At 46.8% G+C, this 25,300-nt stretch overlaps 1 protein-coding gene across 1 annotated transcript; it reads right to left on the reverse strand.

The window, feature by feature from the left end:
- Positions 1 to 1,731: 1,731 nt before the first annotated feature.
- On the reverse strand, positions 1,732 to 25,067 carry LOC144108856 (soma ferritin-like). The gene is made up of 4 exons (XM_077642081.1): positions 24,913 to 25,067; positions 24,591 to 24,859; positions 24,389 to 24,517; positions 1,732 to 2,035 (listed from the first exon to the last, which is right to left on the reverse strand). Exons 1-4 carry the CDS (start codon positions 24,953 to 24,955, stop codon positions 1,892 to 1,894), a joined length of 585 nt encoding a protein of 194 aa, XP_077498207.1. The 5' UTR covers positions 24,956 to 25,067; the 3' UTR covers positions 1,732 to 1,891.
- Between the last annotated feature and the right edge of the window lie 233 nt (positions 25,068 to 25,300).

Genomic DNA, 25,300 nt, shown 5'->3' on the forward strand with positions numbered 1-25,300 from the left:
GGCCAAATCTGCGTACTCATTCACGTGGGAGAGCTGAAACAGTACTTCCAGAGGGAAGTTGATGCGGAAGCGGAGGCGCCATCCGCGCAGGATTGCGCAGAGGCGAGCGAAGCGCAGAGAGATCTCTACAGGCATCGCTATAACACCCGAAGCCGGAGAGCTCGCTGGGGAAACAGGAGAATGCTGAACGCGTGAGATGACGCACACAGCGGCGTTGGTTGCCTGAACAGCTCCAGATCGAAGAAGCGACGGATGAACGACAGATGCGGGAGTTGGCGCACGGTCGTACCTAATGCAAGGTGGTCCTTCCCTCGACGCCACAATTTCTGAACTCGGCGAGATGACCTATGCCGGAGATGCCTGGTGCGAGAGGTCTCGAGGCCACCCCGCCTGTGTTGATGCAAAAGCCGGCGTAGTTCCCGGAACAGAACACTGCAAGACGCCCGCTCTCAGGAACCGAGCCCCCTCCGGCTGCCCTGATTTACGGCCCCCGGTGGGTTCAGCGACGGAGAGCGGGCCCACACCATCGCACGCGGCAGCGGTTCCAGGAGCAGCGCGAGGGCGACCTGAATGAAGACCAAGCCGGCTTTCGCGGCGCCACCCTCGTCTCGCCCCGTACGCAGAGCCTGTCAACCCGGCGCTCAGGCTCCTGGAGGAACCAGGGGGACAAGAATGCGAAAGGGGAGCGAGTGGAGGTCACGATTGAGAAAGGGAGGGTGTTGGGATCCACGATGCCCTTCTCTGCCTGAGGCACCTTTTTCTCTCTCTTGTTGGGACTCTTCCCTCCCCCGAAGGCAGCGGGGAAGAGGAGGCCGTGCATGCAGCGGAGAGTTGAAAGCTGGACGCCGGACTCCGCGGACGGAGGGGACCACACACCTCCCCAGCCCACGTGACCACAACTGTTTCCCGTGCCTGCTGCGACGCTGCTGCTTGCGCGCGACCGAAGGAGATCCCAATGAACGGTTTTGCCTGCGGGCTAGTCTTCGGTGGTGTTGTTCTTCGCGGCCACAGCTGTGGTTCGAGCTAGCGGAGTGGTGTTGGTCCTCGTTGCAGGGTGCAAACCACGCTAGAAACGCCCCCAACTGATAATTATTTGTAGTTTTATTATAACATCAGCTACTTACTACTTCGTAATGAAATCAGCAACACCGGCTCTAAATCAAACAGCAACTGTAGCTACTTTATTTTTTCGGGATAACACCTATCGCCAAGATCATATCAGAGAGCAGAAAATTATGACGTCAGCGACGTCTGGAATTGGTGCTGCCTTTATGCCATAAAAACCAACGGAGCGATTATTTTTGATGCCTGGTGTTATTTTAACTTCTGAGATAGTAGCGAGATGTGATAGGAAAGCAAAATAATACTTTCAAATCAAGCACATCTTTTCTCGATTTGAGCGTATTATTTTGTCTATGCTGCCTATTTTGCGATGTTATCTAACCTGTGTAGCTTGTTAAATTAACTATTTTGTTTTGCTGTACCTTTTTTTCTTTTTTTTTCTTGCTTGTGCTTTATCATCATTGTTTTCAAAGCATCGCCATCCCCCACTGATGCTGCTGCGAATAAGCGAGTTTCAGGACTTGTCAAGCGGCGTCTGCAGCTTTTTTCCTCAAACCTTTCCGTTCTGAAATGCATATTGCTAACGGAAAAATAAAGCACTTACTGACTTACTACTCTGTATTAGCATTTTTCAAAATTACAGGCCATTGTGACATAAAAGAGCCATAATGCTAAAAATAGTCTGTTTATTTCATTGGCTTACCATTCTGACCAGTCTTTTCAAATTTCGTTTCACTCAGGATACGCCGGGCCTGCTGAAGGTCAGACTCTCGTTTTTATGCCGGCACCTATAGCTAGTTTATTTCTGGCACTTTACAAGCTCGTCTGGTCACGGGGAGCGCAGCTGCTCGCGGTCCAGCAAGAACTCTCCCAGGCCGGTGTCCATGTTCTGCAGCTGCGTGATGAGCCGCTGTAGCTGGTCGATCGAGCGCATCTGTTCCGCCAGAAACTCCTGCTCCAGAAAGTCGGCCATCTGCGACAGCACCAAGGGACGGGATAAACTCTACCAGGATGCCACTTGGATTTCATTTACATGAAAGCACACCTGCAGTAAGCTTTAATGCGTGCTTCGCTGGTGCATATTTCTTCTCAAACGATTTTGCTGGCACAGCCACACCAGCTGTGAGGAAAAGGAATAAGACATTTGCCGCCGTTTTTGAAAGGCAACTGCCTCTACAAACATTCAGCACTTAATTGTCATGCCATACTTAACAAATCATTGCAAAAACTTTCGGATTGGTGTAATGACTGGTAAATGTCAATTAACGAAGTGAAATCTGTAGAAATTGTAGTAACTACAAAAAACAACCATAAAATTTCTTGGACATAATGGCACTCCACTGGCCTTCGTCAACGAACATAAATACTTAGGAGTTACATTAACTAACGACCTTAGATGGGGCAAACACATCGACAACATCACTTGAACTGCATTACGAAAGCTGTTTTTCTTAAAAAGGTGTCTTGGTCTTGCACGGACAGAAACTAAACTTTTAGCTTATAAAACATTTGTTAGACCTGTACTAGAATATGTCTTGGCCTTGCACGGACAGAAACTAAGCTTTTAGCTTATAAAACATTTGTTAGACCTGTACTAGAATATGCTAACACTGTTTGGTTTCTTCAGTCTGTAACCAATATTTCACGACTTGAAAGAATTCAGCGTAAAGCACTGAGGTTTATACACAACAGAGAGAAAAAAAAACGACTCACGAACACAACTTTCTGTAATCTGCGGACTCGAAACACTATCAACAAGGGCAAAGCGCGCGCGACTAAAATTCCTTTATCAACTTCTTAATAGCACTTTTCAGATCGATTCAACAAAGTACATTTCACTGTCACAAAAACGTGCATTAAGGAACGAACATGCGCATACGCTAACCGAATCACAGTGACACGTACGAAGCGAAAATTAAGGCGAAATAATTTGCCGTAATATGAAGCACTCAGTGCAATGTTTCTGCTTACGCGAGCCTGTCGCGCGCACGATACCGCAGCGCCGCGTGTTTGGCAGCACTCAGGCAGAAAGTCTGTAAAGCCGATATTCTCACAAAACTAAAGTGCAAGCATGACGTGATAATCTAAACAAACGAGGCGAGCAGTGCTTACAGATGAGCTGCCTCCCGGCGAAGTCAACAGTTGATGTCTCGTACTTTCCAGGGTATTCAGCGACTGATATGCCACGGTGATAGACTTTTTTTTTTCTCGCACACCAAAAACTTTCGTCCTCGGCCAGTACATGATTGCTTCTGAATATCAAAACGACGAAAGCATACACCTCGTATTCGACAACGGAGAACATCGATCGAATCCACCGCTTCGTTGCGCAGTGCTTACAGAATGTTCGGGATTTTGAGCATGTAAGAAACTGACAGATTTAAAAACTGCTGTGAAACGCTTTTCCCGCTAAGTCATCCTTCGTCAGTAACGTTTGCTGCGGTGCTAGTTGGACATGCATGTTACACTTGAAGAGACAAGGCGTTACAAACCACTCGAGACAAAGACAGGACGACGATAAAGGCGCTGTATCGTCGTCCTGTCTTTGTCTCGCGTGGTTTGTAGCGCCTTGTCTCCAAGTGTGACATCCTTCGTCGCTGTCTATCGTGTGCTCCACAGAGCACGCGTGAGTAACAACGAGATTTTCACCTCCAACCAAGTTCGCCTTCCGAAGTAGCTGGCAGATCTCTTCTGAAGCCGCAGTGCATACGGTACGTACGCACATGGCGACATGCCGCAGACGCAGCGCGAGAGGTTGGCACTGAAGAGATGGTTTGGTTTGGTTTATGGGGGTTTAACGTCCCAAAGCGACTCAGGCTATGAGCGACTCCATAGTGAAGGTCTCCGGGAATTTCGACCACCTGGAGTTCTTTAACGTGCACTGACATCGCACAGCACACGGGCCTCTAGAATTTCGCCTCCAGCGAAATTCGACCACCGCAGCCGGGATCGAATCCGCGTCTTTCGGGCCAGCTGTCGAGCGCCGTAACCACTCAGCCACCGCGGCGGCTTTGAAGAGATGGCGCTCCCCGTCTAGGGCAGTAGGTAAATATGGAAAGAAGGCTACAAGAGAGTAATCTAGGTTACTATCTGTCGTACAGATTATAAGAGGAAGAAATGGGCTCAGGCAGGGCAGGTAATGCGATGGCAAAATAGTCGATGGTCCTAAAGGGTAACAAAGTGGATACCAAGCGAAGAGAAGCGTAGCAGGGGGCGGGAGAAAGTTAGGTGGGCGAATGAGATTAAGAAGTTTGCGGGGATAGGGTGGCCGCAGCTGGCAGAGGACAGGGTTAAATGTATATGGGAGAGGCCGTTGTCTTTCAGTGGGGATAGTCAGGCTGATGATGATGATGACAGCTTAGGCACAAAGGTGGTAGAGCAGCGACTCCTCGGTTTAATGTCTGCGGACGATATTGTACTGTTAGCAGATAGCCATGAAGATTTGCAAACTCTGGTTAATTCTTGTAGAGACGAAGGAGACGCTTTAGGTTTAAGTTTCAGCGCAGTTAAGTCAGATGATTTTCAACGATACATATGATCAGCTAATTACAAGGCCGAGAAACACCCAGAGTGGCTGAATACAAATATCTCGGGGTATGGCTAAACGAAAGAAAAGCACGAACAGTTTCTCGTAGCAAAAGGGAGAAGACATGCCGGGATAATGAAACCTAGGGCACTGTGGGGGTATAACAAATATAAAGTACTCAGAGGCATTTGGAAAGGAATAATGGTGCCGGGGCTTACTTTCGGGAATGTGGTTCTGTGCTTAAAGCCAGAAGTTCAGCCGAGATTAGAAGTAAATTAGACAGCTGTTGGAAGATTAGCACTAGGTGCCCACGGGAAAACCACAAACGAGGCAGCACAGGGGAATATGGGCTGGGCATTGTTCGACGCAGGGGAAGCTCAGAGTAAAGCATTATATGAAGAACACCTAAGAAAAATGGACAATAACAGTTGGGCAGCTCAAGTATTTAAATACTTATAGAGAAAGAGCGTTGACTCACAGTGGCGGAAAAGGACTAGGAAACTAGCCACTAAGTATGCAGGACACAAGGATGGAGAAATGAAGAGGTTTAAAAGGCAGGTAAAAAACATGGAAGGTAAAAACTGGAATAATTCGATGGAAGAGAAGCAGACTACAGAACTGTATCGAAGAAATTGGAAAAAGCAGATCAGAAAAGAATCGTTCTATGGTACCTCAAGAGGCAGTGCCCTACTCTTTGAAGCTACATCGGGGTGTCCTAGAACGCGCAGCTACAAAAAAAAGTTTAACGAAGATGACACATCTGCTGTGTGTAGTAAACCTGTACAAACAATAGAACACTTCATACTAAAATGTGATGGTATCCATCCGGATGTCGGTGCAGGCACAGTCACTTTCCATGAGGTCCCGGGATTTAGAGATAACAATGGTCATGTGAATGAATCTGCGGTGGAAGTTAGCACAAAACGATTGGAAGATTGGTGGATCAAAAGCAGAGGGTTGACATAAGGGTTACAAGTGTAGGATTGAAAATATATTTAATAGACGGGAAGCTCGCATCGTCCATCCGTCCGTCCGTTTGCTGCCTTTTTGCTTTTTGCTGCCGCTGCGATTCAAACTCGGCCCTCTTTGATGACGAAATAGGAGAACAGCGACATAAAGTGGCGGAAACGGAAAACAGGACTCATTGACTGATGGCGGCGAGCGCTGCGCTCCCGCCTAGCAGCAGCGGAAATGACTACTACTGCCGGCCGGACGTTGAAGGCCTCTGTCAGCCATCGTCTCTTCGTTTACGTTTGCACTAACTTTACAGTAGATACAGTTCCAAATTCCGACAACGAAGTTCTCGCAAAAATCTCCGGCCTGCATTGAGGGACCTCAACCCCACACAGCGCGCGATGCTTTTGAGGGCTGGGGCGGCGGGTCTGGCAAGAAAGTCTTTGCGCCGAGGAGTCGGTAGCGTCGCTGTCACCGCAGAGCCACCGTCACGACTGATGTATAGAGACTGGTACGTGCGGGCATATTTATATTCTGTAGTTATAGTCCTCGTAGGGGTGGTTACGCAGCCCAGCCTCTTGGTACCTTGACAAAGCGAACTCGCCGAGCGGTGCGTTGGCCAACGGGGAGGCGCTTGGAACATTAGCTATGCACAGCTCTTTTTCCTTGTCCGTTCCGAGGAGCCCTTAGAGGGGCACTTGGAGGTCGTCTGCTGATCCGCCCTTGTTAATTAGGTCGCATAACGAAACCATAAAGGCACGCAGAACGCATAGCAGCGAAGCACTCCAAAAATAGCCGAAACTCAGCTGGCCGCCTGTTGCGCCGCCAATTACAGGTTTTCTTTGACTTCCAACTTTCAGGTTGTCTTTTTTACGACTTCTTCGAGTGATAAAAGTGCACAAGTGGTGTCAAAACATAACTTATATACTTCAATGCCGATAATGTCATGCACGTTTGTCAGCCTCAGAGATCTGTGGTTTCATTTCTCCTATTTCGTCATCCCGCTTACATTTGCTCTGACATTGGCCTGTTGCGGCGATACCTGTATTTTCGTTTTCGCTCTTTTCTACCTTAGAAGAGCTTCGTTTTCAGAAAGAGTGGTGTTTTTTTGTGGTTAGAAACTGGTATCCTATCGATACAAGCCAACTTCAATTTCTCCTCAGTTTCTCTTTAAGGCTGTGCTGACTCTTATTAGCGACAACCTTAGTAAATACCTTGTAGGGAACGACCAGTAAGCTGATCGGTCTGTAGTTTTTTCTTGACCTGAGAGTGGATGAGAGAACAAACGAGTGTTAATGACACCCTAGTCGAAATCAAGACGAATAAATGGACTCGGGCAGGGCATGTAATGCGACGGCAGGATAACCGCTGGTCCTTGAGGGTAGCGGAGTGAATTCCAAGAGAAGGCAAGCCTAGCAGGGGGCAGCAGAAGGTTAGGTGGGCGGATGAGATTAGGAAGTTTGCAGGCATAGGGTGGGCGCAGATGGCAAATGACAGGGTTAATTGGAGAGACATGGGAGAGGCCTTATTATTATTATCTCTTTGCCGTCCCTTCTCTCTCCCAGCGCCACCCTTCCATTCGTTCTTTCTCACCCAGCCGGACTCCGCATTGACGCGAAATTCGGAGGTTGCATGCGGGCCCACATCTCGCCCAGGGAGCCAGTTACGCGCCTTTCTTTCCTCAAAATCATCGGAGTCTAGAACGCTTTCAACGCCAACGCCAATGAACACAATGAACGCCGATGGCCTATAGCTTCAGTGCCGCGTTTCTGCCACAACTTTGTCAATGCCGACGCATGCAGCGCACATCTGTCACTATCGCCACGTAGCTTAAAGCGCGACTGTGGTGTCCACTGTCCCAGGAAGCAAGTTATGCGCCTTTCCGTTGCTTTCGAAACTCCCGCGGTTCATCGGTTTCGGCGCAGCTCCGGAGCGGCTGAAGGTCGCTGAATGTCAAAGAGACAGAATCGGAGTAACCGGGTTCGAACCCGACCGTGGCAACCGCGTTTCGATGGGGGCGAAACCCGCCGTGGTGGCTCAGAGGTTAAGGCGCTCGTCTACTGAGCCGGAGTACCCGGGTTCGAACCCGACCGTGGCAACCGCGTTTCGATGGGGGTGAAACTCGCCGTGGTGGCTCAGAGGTTAAGGCGCTCGTCTACTGAGCCGGAGTACCCGGGTTCGAACCCGACCGTGGCAACCGCGTTCCGATGGGGGCGAAGCCCGCCGTGGTGGCTCAGTGGTTAAGGCGCTCGTCTACTGAGCCGGAGTACCCGGGATCGGACCCAACCGTGGCAACCGCGTTTCGATGGGGGCGAAGCCCGCCGTGGTGGCTCAGCGGTTAAAGCGCTCGCCTACTGAGCCGGAGTACCCGGGTTCGAACCCGACCGTGGCCACCACGTTTCGATGGGGGGAACCCGCCGTGGTGGCTCAGTGGTTAAGGCGCTCGTCTACTGAGTCGGAGTACCCGGGATCGGACCCAACCGTGGCAACCGCGTTTCGATGGGGGCGAAACCCGCCCATTCTCTCACTTTCTTTAAAGCCAAGCAGGCGTGTGTAGAGTCGTGGTTCAAATCGTCACCAACAATCACGAAACTGTTGGTAGATTTTCTCGTTGTGACTACACTTGTAATATTCACACTTGTTTCTTTTGCCAGTGGTACGCCTGAACCTCATCAAGAAGCACGACAGTCCAGTTTTCGGCAAAGTGGAATACAATGCTCCCACTTGCGCATTGCTTTTCCTCGTAGATCGCTTTACCTTGAGTCTTTCTAAAGTGGTTGTGCACGATCCATCTTGCTACTAACAGCCGAAGATGATTAAGAAAAGTGTCAGCATCCAAAGCCTTTTTCGCAAGATCACCTGACTCCCACGTCGCTAATAATATTTCTTGGTCCTCTATGATGGAAGTGAACAGCCGAAAACCGTGAGGGAGAGCTCCCCTCCACACTAAGTGGCTTAGAACACGTCCAGCGCAGCCACTGCGGCGACGACGACAGCGTCTGCTCTGGAATGAGCCAGCACGCCCTCTTGCCGGTGCACCCTCCCTCCACTTGCCGAAGAGCTAGGGCTCCCAAGGTCTGCCGTGATGGAGCACCCGGGTGTCTCCAATCGTCGTGCTGGGCCATGTCATCCTCAACCTAAGAGAACGTCGCGTTGACCTTTGGACGCAAGAGGCCTTTTTTACCGGTGGTTCTTCGGCGTGCCGAACACTGCGGCGGCGGCGGACGAGCGTGCATTATTCCCATCCGCCGCGACCATGTCTGGGGACAAAGGACCACTTTCTGCCGGTCTGCTCTGCCCCACGTCGCCTCGTAAAGCAAGCGTCTGGTGTGCGTATGCACAGTAGCCCCGCTCCGCTGTCGAGGCCGAATCGTCTCGACGTTTGACGTCCTCGCTGCAGCCGAAATCTTTTCTAAGAAGCTGAGATCCAATCCTTCCTGCATTCTATAGACGTAGCAGGTAAGAAGTCAAATATGCATCATATGCCAATCCTTGCTGAAGGGTCTCATTGGAGGGGTCGTAACTAGTGAAACAACATGTTTTAATGATTCTAAAATTTGATATAAAGGAGAACATGTGGATAAAGCTTAGCAAATATAAAAAACGGCTTTTTTTTAAATTAACGTCAAACGTTTTCATTGCTCTGCGTTTTCTTAATGTCGGCGCGATCATGTCTCTTTATCGAAAAGACGCGTAAATATCAACTTTGGCAGTTTCATAGATCAGTGTGCAGAGATGGCATCCGTAATTGCTGCCACCCTGCTGCAAGCCGTTTTTGATATAGTGATCTGCAAACTAGATAGAAAAGCGTTCTTTGGGCGCATTTTGACAAATTATATAAAAACATCTATAGCTTGCAGACGGATAAGACTAACAGAGATAGCTCTAAATAACTAAAGATAACTCTGAACAAACTTAGGACGAAGCCGAAGGTTTGGTGATTGGACTCTGCAAAGACAAGCTTTCTTTCCAACTGCAGCAAGTCGACATTGAACGCGCACACAGGATTGGCTCATCTGCCGCTAACAAAACAAGGCCAATAACTGTAAAATTCGCACTTCTTAAAGTTAAAGAGCGCGTACAGGCTAATTCGGGTAAACTGCAAGATACAAGTTTCAGTGTTTTATCAAACTATTCACAAAGCACTCGGCTTGCGTGCAAAAAAGTTTCTTTCATTTGCAAAATCTTCAGGCAAACATTGCAAGCTTCGACATAACTGGTTAACAGTGGATAACATTGCCTATGTTCATGATCATTCTGCAGAGAAAGTTATCCAACGGCATTTGTAGATAAGAGCTAAACCTGACGACCAGCCGCGAAAATGCCTTTTTTCTATTTGCATACTAACATTAGAAGCATTTTGGCAAAGGCTGACTCAGTTTCTAACCTTGCTTCCCCCACACATAGCAAACCTGGCTAAATTCTTCGATTGGAACCTCAGAACTTCAAACCGCTTTAACAAACTGATATCTTCCTTTGTGATCGGGATGAAAGGCGCGGTGGAGGGGTTTTAGTGGCTACTAACCTGAATTTTCATCGCTTTAGGATTGATATATATACTGTCAGGTGGAAATCCTGTTCGTTTGCACCAAAATTTCCCACCTGCCTTTAACACAAGAAGCTTGTTACCACCCTCCCGATGCAGATTCCCGTTTTGTCGCACACTTTTTATCCTGACACGTTCTTATCATAAGACGACAATTCTACGGTTCGATTATTTCAATTTCCCAGCGATACTATGGTCTGACATGGCACTAACAATATCGAAGAATAACGAAGAAAGTGAATTTCTTAACACGTGTCTTACGTTTGGCTTATCACTGCTCAACACCAACCCAACAGGGCATAATAATCAGTCCTCCACCCTGTTCGTCCTCTTGTTTGCCACACCTCCTGATAACCTTTGTGCACTAACTTTTTTACCCGGGTTTAGCGACCATGCCGTAATTCACGCTACCTATCAGTCTCATGTTACATAACCGAAAAGATAAAAAAGGAGCTAATTCTTTACGACAAAGGTGGAAAGCTCACTCAGTTCTTCCGTTCTTGATACATTTTCTTGTCGTTCAGTTGAAGATCACTCGCTAATTTTTAAATACGAAATGCAGCAACTAATCAAAGCCCATATTCCTATCATTGCTATAGCTGAACAGCCGTCTTCCCCTTGGTTTAATAACACTCTAAAACACCTCAACGATAAGAATAAAAAGTTCTATCGCTTCGCCAAACAAACTAACCTGTCTCACGCTTGGCAAAAGTACCGCTCCATTGATAAACTAACTGTTTCAATCCGAAGCTACGAAAACTAAGCGATCATTCTTTTCAACCTCATTTGCTGATATGTCGCGTAATAACACTCGTCAACTCTGGCAGGTTATCAATCCATGACCAAAGAAATCAATAACAATACTATACGAAAATGACATTCCTATTCCTGGTACCGATGTTGCAACAGCACTAAATTCGGCAGTTTGTTCAGCTTTCACCAAAGAATCTGAAGGAACCCTCCCCTATTTTCCTAACCTTCAATATGATCTGATGCCTGAGATAACGTTTGAACCTCGGGCTATTTTTAAATTAATAGGAACCTTGAAGTTGACATCATCTGCTGGCATTGACGAAGTTGACGCAAAGGTACTTAAAAATACTAAAGAAATTACGAGTGTCAATTTGTCGCATATCTTTGAACAGTCCATTTCGTCTGGCGTGGTGCCGCTGGATTGGAAAACAGGTGAGATCATTCCACTCCCCAAAAAGGAATCTCCGACATCTTGTCTTGACTACCGGCCAATATCCATTACAAGTGCATGTTCTAAACTGCTGGAGCACGTCTTTTCTCAAATCATGAGGTTCCTTGTTTCTAATAACTCCTTTCATACTAGTAAGCACGAATTTCTTAAGTATTGATCCAGTGATGCACAACTTGCACTTTTCATAAACGACGTCAGCTCCCAACTTGACCTTAATATACCTGTTTTTAGACTTCGAGAAAGCTTTTGATAAGGTTTCCCATAATCGACTTTTCTTAAAACTTTCAAGGCTTAACCTTAATCCCTTAGTCCATAATGGGTTATACAGTTTTGCAGCGAAAGCTACATTGGCCACGAACTCGCAGTTTCGCCGTGCTCGCATTCCCACCGTGGTCGCACCGCACCACCTGGCCAGCCACGTGACTGGTCACGTGACAACAGCTAGCCACACAACCAGGCTAACCTGGACTTGAAAAGATATGCTACGTGCCGGTACGCATATGCTACGTATATGCGTATGCTACGTGCTTTCGCTACGTATATCCTGGCATAGCGAGCTAAGCCACTGCCATTTTTTCTTTGACCGGCTGTCATCAGTTAGTGTGAGCCAGCTAATACCCCTATTACAGTTTGTAACCTGGCCGCTAGCAGCTTCATGTATAACTTTTTTTTTATTTGTAACATTCAGACACAGACGGTCTAGGATGACAGCAAAAGGCAAATGCTCTCTGCCTGACGAGTGCCCTGTCACCCGTACAGTGCACATAAATGTACAAAGGATTACAACATTATACAAGTGCTAATACAATAACAAAAAATAACATCCAACATAAAGTTTAGTTGGTTTTCAAAACATGTATGTTTAAAGCTTTGAGTTGGACAGTATGTACGTTTTGAAGGCATTTTTGAACGTTTTGAGTGCTCTACATTGCTGTGATATGTCAAGAAGAGGTGGGTGTGTATTTATAAAGTTGGGAATTAAATACGACAGTGTTTGTGTACCATAGCTCGTTCTTATAGCGGGTAGCCTAAAATAGTTCTTTCTAAAGTTATACCGTGTATTACTGGGTTGGCTCAAGTTAGTTAACACTGAAGGATTTCGCATGATTTCGTTCCTAATATGAGTAGCAAGTTTCAGCTCCTACAACTGGTTTATTTTTAGGACGTTATGTTTTAGGAACGCCGGTGCCGTGTGTTCCAGCCGCTCAAGGTTTTCGATGCATCGCATAGCTCGTTTTTGAAGAAGGATCAATTTGTCAAGGTTAGACTTGGTAGTATAGCCCCAGATTAGTAAGCAGTAATTGAAATGTGATTGAACAAGGGCGTAGTATAACCGGCGCTTAAGCCAGGCAGGAAGCAGGTACCTAATTTTGTACAGCATGCCAAAACATTCGCATGCACTAGCATGCATCTTGTCTACTTGAGGCGTCCAGCTCAAGTGCTCTTCAAAGTAAACGCCCAAGAATTTAAAGCTAGAAACCCTGTCTATTACAGAGTCATTATATTTAACAATGATCTTTTCGTCATCAGGTTTAGTTCTTGGTTCGAATATGACGTATTTTGTCTTACTAACATTTAATTGCAGTTGATTTACCCTCAGCCAAGTGTACAATTCATTTAACCATGTGTTAGTTCGGCATGCAACATGGCCCAAGTTATTGCCATGGAAAAAAAAGGTAGTGTCATCAGCGCAGATAACTGTGTGAGGGGTATGTAGAATGCGTGTAATGTCGTTAATGTAGATAATAAACAACAACGGTCATAGTATAGAACCCTGCGGAACACCATATGTTATCTCTTTTAACTCAGAACGAAAACCATTAAGGTGTGTGTATTGCAATATTCCAGATAAATACGTTCGAATCAATCTGAGCGCTACTCCTCGAATGCCGTAGAACGGGAGTTTTCGGTACAGAATGTTATGCTTAATTGAGTCGAAAGCCTTCCTGAAATCTAAGAACAATCCAACAGTAAATTGTTTATTCTCGAAATTACTCAACAGTTTTTCTTTAGCATTCAGTAATGCCATTTCTATAGACTTATTTTCCCGAAAACCGTATTGCTCATCGGCGAAGGCTTTCTTCTCTTCAAGAAAGCTCGTTAAACGAATTTTCAGGAGACGCTCTAAAATTTTTGAGAACACAGGCAACACTGAAATAGGGCGGTAATTATTTATATCATCATGCCGACCTCCTTTATGTATAACTACGACGTTGGCTATCTTCATGTTAACAGGGAAAACACCGCTAGTTAAAGCTTCATTACAAATATGACGTAAAGGAGCGCATAAAATATCAGCAACGGGTACGATCGGCTCGACTTTGAGGTCATCAACCCCAACTGCTGTGTTTCTTTTTAAGGACGCAAGGACGGAGAAAATTTCAGTTTCCGTGCAGGGGTTCAGAAAAATAGAATTTGAGCTTTCAGCACACATATAGTTTTCTATTCCGTCTTCAGTGCCAATAGAGTTTGAGTATGCACGAGCGTTCAAAAAATGGTCATTAAATTTTTGCGCGAGCGAAGTATTGCAGTATTCAGTACCATTAAGCATAAGTGTGCTCGGGATCGTATTATTGGGGCTTCCCATAAGCTTCTGACTTCTTCCCAAATTTTTTTAAGATTATGAGATATTGAAGTGAATTTTCTTTTGTAATAATCAGTCTTGGCTTTCTTAAGGTCGGAGTTCAACTTGTTTCGACATTTCTTGTACTCCAATAGTTTGTCTAAGTCTCTCGAGCGAATCAACGTGTTATACAATTTATCTCTATCTGTAATTCTTATGTTAAACTCATGAGTGACCCATGGCTTCCTGGATTTTTTGTGTTTTCTGAGCTGTACTGGTGGAATAGCTTCATCGTAGCAGTCTTTATTTCTGCGTAAAAAGATGCCGTAAGACAAGCTGGGATTTTTTTCATTATACACGCAATTCCATTGCACTGCTTCAATCAAGGCCCAAAAAGCAGCAATGGTGTCTGTATTAAGTTACCGGCAAACAACAGGAGGCGCACGGCTGCACTTATTTCTCTTTTGTACACATGGCAAAAAGCAGAATATTGGCAAATGATCGCTCAATTCAAAGGTAAGAATTCCCGAAAAAACATTGTCTGGCACATGGCTGGTGACACACAAGTCAATCAGCGTTTCACTATGTGGTGTTATTCTCGTTGGCAAATGGATAACATTAGTACACTGAAATGATTTTTTCGCATCAAGGAACCGTTCTGTTTGTGGACTTCGTACTGCCAGGTTGATGTTAAAGTCTCCAACCAGGACAATTTGCTTATATAATACAGACGCGTATGCAAGAAGACTACTAATGAATTGAATGAATTCTTCATGATTGCCCGAAGGTGGGCGATAAGCTGTGGCAATTATTGACCCCGAACATTTGACAGTCAACGACTCATGATGATCGGTTATTTGTGAGAATTCTGGTATAACACCATACTGCAGCTTGTTATTTAGATAGAGTGAAATTCCGCCACCTCTCCGGTCATTTCGGAAAACATATTCAGACTGGTAACCTTTGATGTTAACTGTATCATGTGCACTAGAGATCAATTCGCTTTTGCAAACAACCACTCCTCCCCTTTGTCGCCTGTGATTTCTGGTGTGCCTCAAGGTTCCGTTCTGGGCCCCCTTCTTTTCTTAATCTACATTAATAATCTCCCTAACGACATATTTTCTAACGTACGTCTATTTACTGATGATTGTATTATTTACCGAACCATTAACGACAGCTCAGATATTCTCATTTTACAACGCGAATTACAAACGGTATAAAAATGGTGTAAAACATGGTTATTGCCTTTAAATATCAATAAAACTTCATTACTGTCTATCCACCACAGCCATTCTTACTTAACGCCCACCTATTTTTTTTTTGGTAACTGCAATATCCTCAGTGTCATCATATAAATATCTTGGACTTATTTTTGCGCAAAATACTTCATGCTCGTCACACATAGCTAAAATAACTAATGAGGCTAACCGCACCCTCGGCATCCTGCGGCGAAATATCTAATTTACCTCCCCTTTCGTAAAAACAACTGCCTACAAATCTCTTATAAGGCCTAAGCTTGAATATGCATGCTCAGTTTGGGACCCTTAAATATGTTCAAAACCACGCAGCCCGTTTTATTTTTCCTTACTATTCTTCTCATACTAGTGTCTCTGCGCTAAAATATAATGCGGACCTTCCCCAACTGGAAGCAAGACGTAAAATTGCGAGACTCATTCTTTATCATCAGTTCTATCATGTTCCGATTGCTAACAACGTCATATCACCCGCTCACCGTCATTCATCCCCGATCAGTCATTCAAGAAAATGGCAGTGACTTAGCTCGGCTATGCCAGGATATACGTAGCGAAAGCACGCAGCATACGCATATACGTAGCATAGCTTGGTTAGCCTTGGTTTCATACTTGACAGCGCAAAAAAACGAGGACAAAAGCGAACGAGGAGACACAACACAAGCGCACAACACCTGCGCTTGTGTTGTGTCTCCTCGTTCGCTTTTGTCCTCGTTTTTTTGCGCTGTCAAGTATGAATCCACACCAACTAGCCCAACTTTCTGTTCTTATTAGCCTTGGTTAATCTTGATTGCAAGTCCAGGTTAGTCTGGTTGTCTGGCTAGCTGTTATCACATGGTTCATCACGCGGTTTTTCACGTGACCAGTCACGTGGTTGGCCACGTGGTGCGGTGCGACCACGGTGGGACTGCGAGCACGGCGAAACTGCGAGTTCGAGGCCAAAGTAGCTTTCGCTACAAAAAATCCATACATTTAGTCAAGGAACTTCTACATACCACACTTTAACATATTTTATGTAATTCATAACCAAAGTTGGACAAAACAGCAGAGCCTTAAAGGCGGAACTGCCCTTCTCCGTCATTAATAATTTCGCGTGCTTCGAAAAAAATTTTGTAGCGAAAGCTACATTGGCCACGAACTCGCAGTTTCGCCGTGCTCGCATTCCCACCGTGGTCGCACCGCACCACGTGACAAACCACGTGACTAGTCACGTGACAACAGCTAGCCAGACAACCAGACTAACCTGGACATGAAAAGATATGCTACGTGCCGGTACGTATATGCTCCGTATATGCGTATGCTACGTGCTTTCGCTACGTATATCCTGGCATAAGCCACTGCCATTTTTTAGAGCAGCACCATTTGCGGATCGCTTCTTTCCTCTGATTAGACAATATATATAAAAATTTTAAATAAATTTAAGAGGTTGACTAGCCACCCTGGGTTCGATCATACGTGGAACCATCCAGCTCTCGTACCATCAATGAAGAAGTGGTGCTGCAGCCATTTCTAAACATTGCGTCGCCGAGTGCGGTCGAGTCTCCTGCGCGAAGCAGCTGGACACAGGTGCTCTTTCCTTCCGAGCGATGGAGCCGACAGTCGCAGCGCTGCAAACGACTTGTGAGGTGTAGTGTAGTGCTAATCGGCCAACAACTCTGATTTATTATTAATGCGTTAACACTAGAACGCTCATGCAAATGAAGGCAGTCTGTCGGAGACCAGCCTCCGAGAAAGCAGGTAAAAAATACTTCCCATGGTTATACTCCACAATAGGCCATATCACACTGTCAATCAGGTGATAGAGAAATGCGCAGAATATAACCAACCGCTGTGGAAGGTGTTTTAGGGAAGACTAGTAATTTTCAATAATTTACTTTCTCGGGTAAAAATGTGGCTTTTCTGCATGGTATTGCTAGTGTTGGCGAACACCGGAAAGCCGGTGAATTCTCCTAAGTAAGGTGGTTAAGTAATTTCTGATGATTAATTTTTTAACTGTCACAGCTTGGCAACTGGTTGCAATTCGAGATTTGTAGCCGGTCTTTAGTAATAGCCATATCAGTTTTTAGAATTTCGAAAACGCGATTGCCCTCAGCACTGTGGCTCGACAAAATCTGACTACATCGTGCCCATATGCATGCGCTTTCGAAAAGCATGCAGGCAAAGCAGCCTTTCCAGTGCATACGTAACTATTAAAAAAAAATAAAAATTTTGTGGAGCCACAGCGCCAAGGGGAATCGCGTTTTCTAAATTCTAAAAACTGATATCGCTATTACTAATGACCGGTTACATATCTCTAACTGGAACTACGCGCCTAACTATAATAGTTAAAAAGTTATTAAAATGTGTTAACCAGCTTACTACTTAAAACAACTCCCCGGTTTTCTGGTGTCCGCCAACCCTGGCAACACTATTCTGAAAATGCCATATTTTTACCTAAAAAACTATTTTTGAGAATTAATTAAACAAACCTCAGCAGTCGTGCAGACATTGCGGAATCATGGTGTAGAACAGCCTAATGTGAAAATACTGGAAGATATCTATAATGACTGCACACCTACCATAGTCCTCCATGAGGAAGGGTGTCAGGCAGGGAGACACGATGTCGCTAATGCTATTCACCGCCTGTTTAGAAGAGCTATTCAGAGCCCCGTTTGGGAACAGTTGGGTATAGAGTTAATGGAGAATACCTGTGATCTGCGATTCGCTAATGACATTGCCTTGTTAGGTCACTGAGGAGATGAATTTCAAAGCATGATCAATGAATTAGGCAGAGCAGAATGGTGGGTCTAAGAATTTATATGCAGAAGGCCAAAGTAATGTTCAACAGATTCGCAAGGGAACAGCAGTTCACATTTGTTAGCGAGATGCTGAAAGTAGTAAGGTAATACGTCTACTACGGAGGTAGTGACAGCTGTTCCGGATCATAAGAGGGAAATAACTAGAAGGATAAAAATGGGGTGGAGCGCATATGGTAGGTTCTCTCAATTTATGAATGGCAATATTCCTCATGAGAAAAGTACACAACAGCTGTATTTTACTGGTATTCACGTATGGGGCAGAAACTTGGAGGCTAAGGAAAGAATTTAGCTCAATTTTAGGACAACGCAGCGAGCTGTGGAAAGAAAAATGATAGGTGTGACGTTAAGAGACCACAAGTGGGCAGAGTGGGTGAGGGAACAAACGTGGGTTAATCAGATCTTAGTCGAAATCAAGATCAAGAAATGGGCTTGGGCAGGGCATGTAATGCGTAGGCAAGGTAACCGCTGGCTCTTAAGTGTAACGGAATGAATTCCAAGAGAAGGGAGGCGTAGCAGGGGGCGGCAGAAAGTTAGGTGGCCGGACACCGTGGCAAAAGGCATGGGAGCGTCGTTTGGCCTGGTGTGGTCACTCTCAGTGGCCGCTGCTCTGGCAAACTCGGCACCCCCTTGGTGTCCACCTCCCCCCGCGCTGTGTTGTGACAATCGTCGTGCTCAACGACATTGACCAGCTTAACCACCCGAGCCAAAAATAAAGGCGGAAGAAAGCGCCAACATTAAGTCACATAGCGCGGCGGGAGAAGGGCAACAAAACCGCCTGCCATATTTGGTCCAGCGAAGATATATCGGCCGCTTTAGTTGTTTAAAAGGAACAATGCGTCAAGAAGCACTTTGGTGTAGCAACACAGCAAAGTGGGCGAGTTGGTATTGCATCTTAAGGTACGAAACAGCGCAACTAACACGAAGGACCAGAAGAAGAAGAAACACGGACACGCGCTGACTTACAACTGTCTGTTTTAATCGGGAAACCATATATTTATAATATCTAATCGCCGCGTCAAAGCCTCACGTCATCATCACAAACTACAAGCTAAACAGAAAGACAGATAAGAATTGCTGAAACGTAAGCACCCACAGGCTCCCACGTTGTTCCATCAGCCATATCTCGCGCTTAGACAAGGCCATCGAAGTGCTGCTCACACACGAGTCAGCTTCTGTGAAGATATGATACGCCTCTACTACTTCTCGTACTAGTTGCTCGTTATGACGATACAGCACCACAGTGTTGTCAAAGTACGGTGTGCACAGGCAGGATTTGCAATGTGCAACCAACTTTGATGAACAAGAGCCTCCCAAAGAATTAGCATGTTCCAACAGGCGATCATTGAGGCACCTGCCTGTTTGGCCCACGTAGAAATGGCCGCACGAGAACGAAATCCTGTAAACCACTCTAACGCTGCACTGCACAAATTAAGTACCATGACGAACTCCACACCGTTCTTTGGTGTTACCAATTTCTTTCTTGCGTTTCACTAACGCCGGAACCTTGCTCAATTTGTTTGGCGCAGAAAACAGGATCTTGCCACCAAACTTCTCCGCTATCTTCTTCCATCTGTGCGATAGGTGATGGACATATGTGCGATAGGCGATGAACTTTGGTGTGCTGTTGGTAGGTCCCTAACTGGACTGCAGTTATTTTTTTAGATCGCAGATTCGATCTCGGCAGTGGAGTAATGCAGAACCTTTTCAGCTACTCCCCGTGATATCGTACTTAAGCAATGCTACGGCAGGAACCGATTTTTCCCGCACGTAGGATCAGTGTGCGCAACTCAGACGAGACAGACAGACAAGGTAAAGCGCTTGGCGCGCCGTGCAGTTTTGTAGCGATAGCTGCATTACGGGAGCATTTCGGGCCTCCAGCGTGGCGGCGCCGCCACGCTGTCACGTGGTTGGTCACGTGACCGAGTTCCACTCGGCCAGCTGTAGCTATCGCGTCACTCCAGGTTTAACCAGAGCTAAAACACCACCAATGTTTTGTTTCGTCTTGTATGCAGCGAGTGCCGAGTAGCGCGTAGTATGACATTTTTTTTCCGAATCGCAAAATGTGTCTTAAAAATGGTATGGAAGAAAAGACGTTGTTCCCCGTTGCAAATGGTAGTAATTCGGCGACCGAACTGTTGGTTTCTCTTTCCGAAGGCAAAATTGTCCTTTCTAGAAACGGCTGACAATGACGGAGCTGCAAGGAACGCATTGAAAGGATTCGGTTTTTTACCGCCTTTATATCTCCGTGAAGAGCCCAAGGATAAGCAGATAAGGAGAAGCAGTAAATGGGAGTTTGCGCCCTGGCCGGGGGAGTCAATATTTGATTTATTCAAAAGTATCGAAAGGAAAGCTAGTTTATACATCACCTTCCTGCTGTAGTTGATGCTGCAAAGGGAGCACATTGGCGTCTGCAGTTGTTCACAAAATTTAGTGCCACGCACTACCCTTAAACTGCAGCTGACCTCAAGAGGTGTTTGAAGCCAAGTGGAAAAACTGTTGCGCATCACGCAAGACAAAGAACGTCCGTAATGACAGATGCACCACCACGTGGCGCTATTTGAAGGAGCACAGCATGGTAACACCAAAGGAGAAATGGAAACCTGTAATGTTTTAAGCTGCTCCAAAAATGTTATTTTCGTGCCGATGCTGACGAAACGCGACGATTTTCGGCAGTGCAACTAAATTGGCCGCTCCCTTTCTGATTAGTTGGGCGTTAAGCTTGAACAGTTGGAGCTCCTCCTCTGCCACGTTTTGTAATAAACAGGTCCCTAGGGTGCAAGCACATTAAGAGACTGCACTGAACATCATCACAGGGCCAGGCGCTGCTGCTCTGGCTTGCATGCGCGTGAGGCGTTGAAACATTTGGAAGTGGAATAACTTTTGTTTCCAGCAATTCTTTCAACTATTTCTGGCTGGTGTGGAATTAGTCAGGAAGCCTTCTTTTCCCGGACCTCGTGGGTGTTCTACGTCCAAACTTGAAAGTTCTGCTATCGCATTCTTTCAGTAACGCCGTGAGAAAGTGCCACCTCTTCCGTAGGGCATGCACTGATGGTGGCCGACGACGTGACGGACTAAATTAGGTGCAGTGTTAGAACCTCCTATGCCCGCACTGATGGAACCACGTTGGTTTCTGAAGACACAGATCGCATACCTGCTATGCCCTAAAATCAGCCCGAGAGGCTCTTGTTGAATTCAATTAGTTGCATGTTTCGTCGAAGACAGATGTGCTACTACTTCATCCGCGAAAAATCCCGACGTGAAGCGGCGGATTAGAAGAGCGATTAAAATGACACAAAACTGGCGATTGGAAGGTCGCAACAAGCCTCAAACGTCATCAGGACAGTACATGTAGTAAATAAATTGCGCTCAAAAGAGAATTTGCTAAATTAGTCGGGAATCTAGTTAGACACGTTAGCCATAGGCCAAGCAGGCACGTTCATACTGCTTGGTCAAAGCCGGGGGGTCTTTCATGCAATATGGAATGCCCGGCTTACAAACCTTTCCCACAGCGTCTTGCAAGCACAGATAATGCCCCAAGACTGGACACCGATCGATAGTCAAGCTCGTTTCCTTTCATACACGGAAATAAACACAGTATATACCATATCTATTACGCACTGTACAAAGATAATCTGCTCACTGTCCGACTTGAAGTTAATGTATTTTTCCGCTTCTAACACGCACTTTTTTTCATCAAAATCGAACATCAAAACAGCATGCTCGTTACAATCGGTCGCTGCAAACGGGTGCCCGTTAGATTCGGGTAAAAACGCTACTTTAGGTTTAAGAAGACAGAACAGATTTTCTTTTCATCTACCGGCTTCAAAATGGTTGCGATTATCCATGCAAAGTAAAGCAGCAATTTGTGGCACGCTCTGACCAATTAGCGCGCTACAGCGGTGACCCTACCCAAGACAGGGTGCACAAAACAAGTAGCCCCGCAGCCCCCTTTCGCTTCTGCGGTGACTATAACGTGTGTTTCTTTTTAACGCGATAGCGTTCAGCCGTCGCAGAGAGGCCGGCGTCGTTGGCCGTGAGCAATAGTTCCACGAACTTGAAAATCCCCACAGAAGCCACCTAGGCAACTTGACCTTGTCCCATCATCACAACCTGCCCTCCAGATCGCGAGCAAACTGCCCGCTGTCGCAGGTGGCAGTTAAATTAATGATTAATCGCGAGAGGTTGATCCCAAAGGGCAACCTGAGCGACAGAAGCCCCACCGGTGGCAGCCCCTGCCATTGGCGCATCGCTTTATCGCTGCACCAGGAGTGGTGTGAGGAGCCATTTATGAATGTAGAGGAGGGCCGATTCCACGCACGTGGGCATCAACCAATTAACGCTACACCCTTAAGGCGGAGTTGAAGTGTCCCCTCCAGCTTTTTTCAGTGTCTAAAATTTTTAAGTTAACTTGCATTAGATTTAGACTAGGTCTATCTTGCGTCTATATTGGAGGCTACGGCAGGCATCAGGTAAGAGGCGGAATGATTTCATCAGTTCGTAAATAACAAAATACGTCAATTAACACCCCCAATCTTTGCTTTAAGCATTTTCAGAATTGGAGCTCGTCCTCTAAGGAGTCCAGCCAAGGAAAAATTCCATCCACAAATCTGCAGCGCACCCTGGTAGGCGACCGCAACACAGCGTCGATTCCACCCTGCTGACGTCACCGGAGGCCCAGACGGGCAGGCCATCGCTGCGCGGTTTGTCACTGCGCTTGCCATCCGGCCTCAAGAGGATTGCGTGTCCGTTTGTGGAAGCGGCAGAAAAGGGCTCACGCCATTCAAAACTGCCCAGTACACGACGTGATCTCTACGGCTCTGCTTCGACAAAACTTTTTATTCGCTCAGCTGTGCACAGGCCCCTTCAATATGAAAGGGTACAAAGTTGGAGAACTAAACTAATGATAACTCCATAATTCCGCGCGGCAAGCGCACTTTCAACTATTTTCGACCTAGAGTTTCACTTAGCGTGTAACATCCGGAAATAATTTGCAACTTCAGCAGAGAAATTACAAAAACGTTCTTCTCGTGCAGACTGGTTGTTCCCTTTCATATCAGGGGGACCTTTGATATATTGTTGTCGGTCTTGAAACCCTGCTTGAGCACCCTTCTGTGAGAACAATTCACCGCTCCACGGGACTATAGATTTTATTTTCTGTCCAAGGCATAATAAATACGGTAATCGATTTGTCCTGTGACGTTGACGAACTGGATGGAGTTGATCGAGGTTCTTTAGGGGGGCAGTGAGTACAACGTTCAGTGTTTGATAAATTTCGCAACCGAAATTATTTTTTCAGTCGTTTGCTACAGCAACTTGCCTATTTGAAAATAACTCAATGATGGTCTGGTCATGACAGTCATCGAAACTAAGGAAACCATTTTTTTAATTCATGCCGTTGATTAATGGGAAAATTGGTAGTGTAAACACTTTATGAGTGAAAATTAATTGATGAAAAAGAAGAATCCGGTGGGGTCGGAAACCACGACCTCCGAATTTCGCGCTTTACGGTTGATAGAACCTCCCTTCGAAAGCCGCCGCGGTGATTGAATGGTTATGATGCTCGGCTGTCGCCCCGAAAGACGCGGGTCCGATCCCGGCCGCGGCGGTGGAATTTCGATGGAGGCGAAATTCTAGAGACCCGTGTACTGTGCGATGTCAGTGCACGTTAAAGAACCCCAGGTGGTCGAAATTTCCGGAGCCCTTCACTACGGCGTCCCTCATAGCCCGAGTTGCTTTGGGACGTTAAACCTCCATAAACAATAACCTCCCTTCGCTCCGTAGACGACGCTGTCAAGGGTCCTTTTTTTCTGCCGCTTCCACAAATGACAACGCAGCAGGCCAGATTGCAAGCGCATTGGGTTCGGCACACTGCGCGAAACTTGGCTCAGGTGACGTCCGCAGGGTGGAGCGATCGACGTCAGACGCTGCCGCTGTGCTACGATGTGACGCGGTGTACCAGGGTGACTTTTTTTCGCCTCCCTTGGCTAGACTGCTAGGAGTACGAGCTCCAATTCTGAAAATGCGTGAAATAAAGATGGGAAAAGATAACTGACATACTTTTTTATTTAGCGAACAAAAGAAATCACTCTGCCTGGTCACCGCCGTAACCCCCAATATAGCCGGAACTAAGGTTAAAATAAATCGAAAGTAAGTCGTCTTTCCTTGAAAATTTTGAACCCCATAAAAAAGAAACACTTATTTACTGCTGCCGCCAGGATCTTATCAAAACAGGAACGGCGGGCACACGACCATGTGCGGCTTCGAAGTTTTCCCATTATAGCGTAGAATGCGGCTCACTTCCGGCGGGATGTTAATCAAGCGTTGCCACTGATCGCGACAGTAGTCATGAGGAAAGAGTTGCGTTTCGAAGTCGCACAGTTTAATGACACGTTGACAACCTGAAGGTCGAATTATGCGAACTGCAGCGCGAAGACACCACGCCGGACAAGAACGTAGCTCAACGCTGTGCTGTTATTTCACCTCACCTGGGGGTCGCGGCAGTGGTCGTCGGCCAGCCGGTGCAGCTCGTACAGCCGGTTGGTGACGTCGTGCTCGAGGGCCAGCGCCCTCTGCAGCACGTCCAGCACGCTCATCCACGTCGCGGTGGTGGGCATCTGCAGCGCAAGGAGCGAGTGAGCGCATGGAGGGAGTGAGCGCAACAACAAACTCGCAGGAAGGAGCACTCACCTGCAGGTTCACGGTGGAGACTGTTCCCCCGCGCAGGTTGACGTAGTCGATGAGCTTGTGCGCGTGCTCGCGCTCCTCGTCGGACTGGTGGCGGAAGAAGTGCGCGAACCCGGCACGGGCCACATTGTTGTTGGCCAGGTAGGCGGCCATCTGCGTGTACACCAGGCTGGCGTGCAGCTCGAGGTTGATCTGCTCCTGCAGGCCCAGCCGGCAGCGGTCGTGCAGGAAGTACTTGTTCTGGCTGGCCTGCTCGTCCAGGTTGTTGCTGCCTGCGAGAGCCAAGCTGGAGGCTTAGCGGCTCATGTAGGCCGACGGCCCATACCTGCGGCGGCCAGAGCAGACGCGACGACGAGCAACCGCAGCATGCTGAACCCAGTGGAGCACTGACGCCAAGGTGACCGCTCTCGAGGGCCTACTATCAGTTATCTCCCCCGCCACGTCTTCAAGGAGGGGCTCGAGATTGGGATCGCGGCGAGGGCTCCCAACTGTGTGGAAATACGAGGGGACCGCCTTCCGCACAGGTTCTCCTTTCGGCGACTCAACACAAGGCATTCTAATGAAAGCAATCCGCAGCAGAGCGTGTAACCGCCAAGAAATAAAACAACTTCAAGGTGGCAAAAAAAGTTGACAGAGAAAAACCTCAGTCCGCGACAAGCTGAACAAGTTGGTGCACAGCCCATCTCAGAGGCTAGCTTTGTCTCGAAGGTAAG

Source organism: Amblyomma americanum, chromosome 1 (genome assembly GCF_052857255.1).
Source record: "Amblyomma americanum isolate KBUSLIRL-KWMA chromosome 1, ASM5285725v1, whole genome shotgun sequence".
NCBI classification, from domain to species: Eukaryota; Metazoa; Arthropoda; class Arachnida; order Ixodida; family Ixodidae; genus Amblyomma; species Amblyomma americanum.

Bases quoted from the DNA above. Each gene is read 5' to 3' on its own strand.
- LOC144108856 (XM_077642081.1), bottom strand. From the start codon at position 24,955: ATGCTGCGGTTGCTCGTCGTCGCGTCTGCTCTGGCCGCCGCAG. The intron at 24,860-24,912 runs GTATGGGCCGTC...TGGCTCTCGCAG, and splicing joins GTCTGCTCTGGCCGCCGCAG to GCAGCAACAACCTGGACGAG. The intron at 24,518-24,590 runs GTGAGTGCTCCT...CTTGCGCTGCAG, and splicing joins TCTCCACCGTGAACCTGCAG to ATGCCCACCACCGCGACGTG.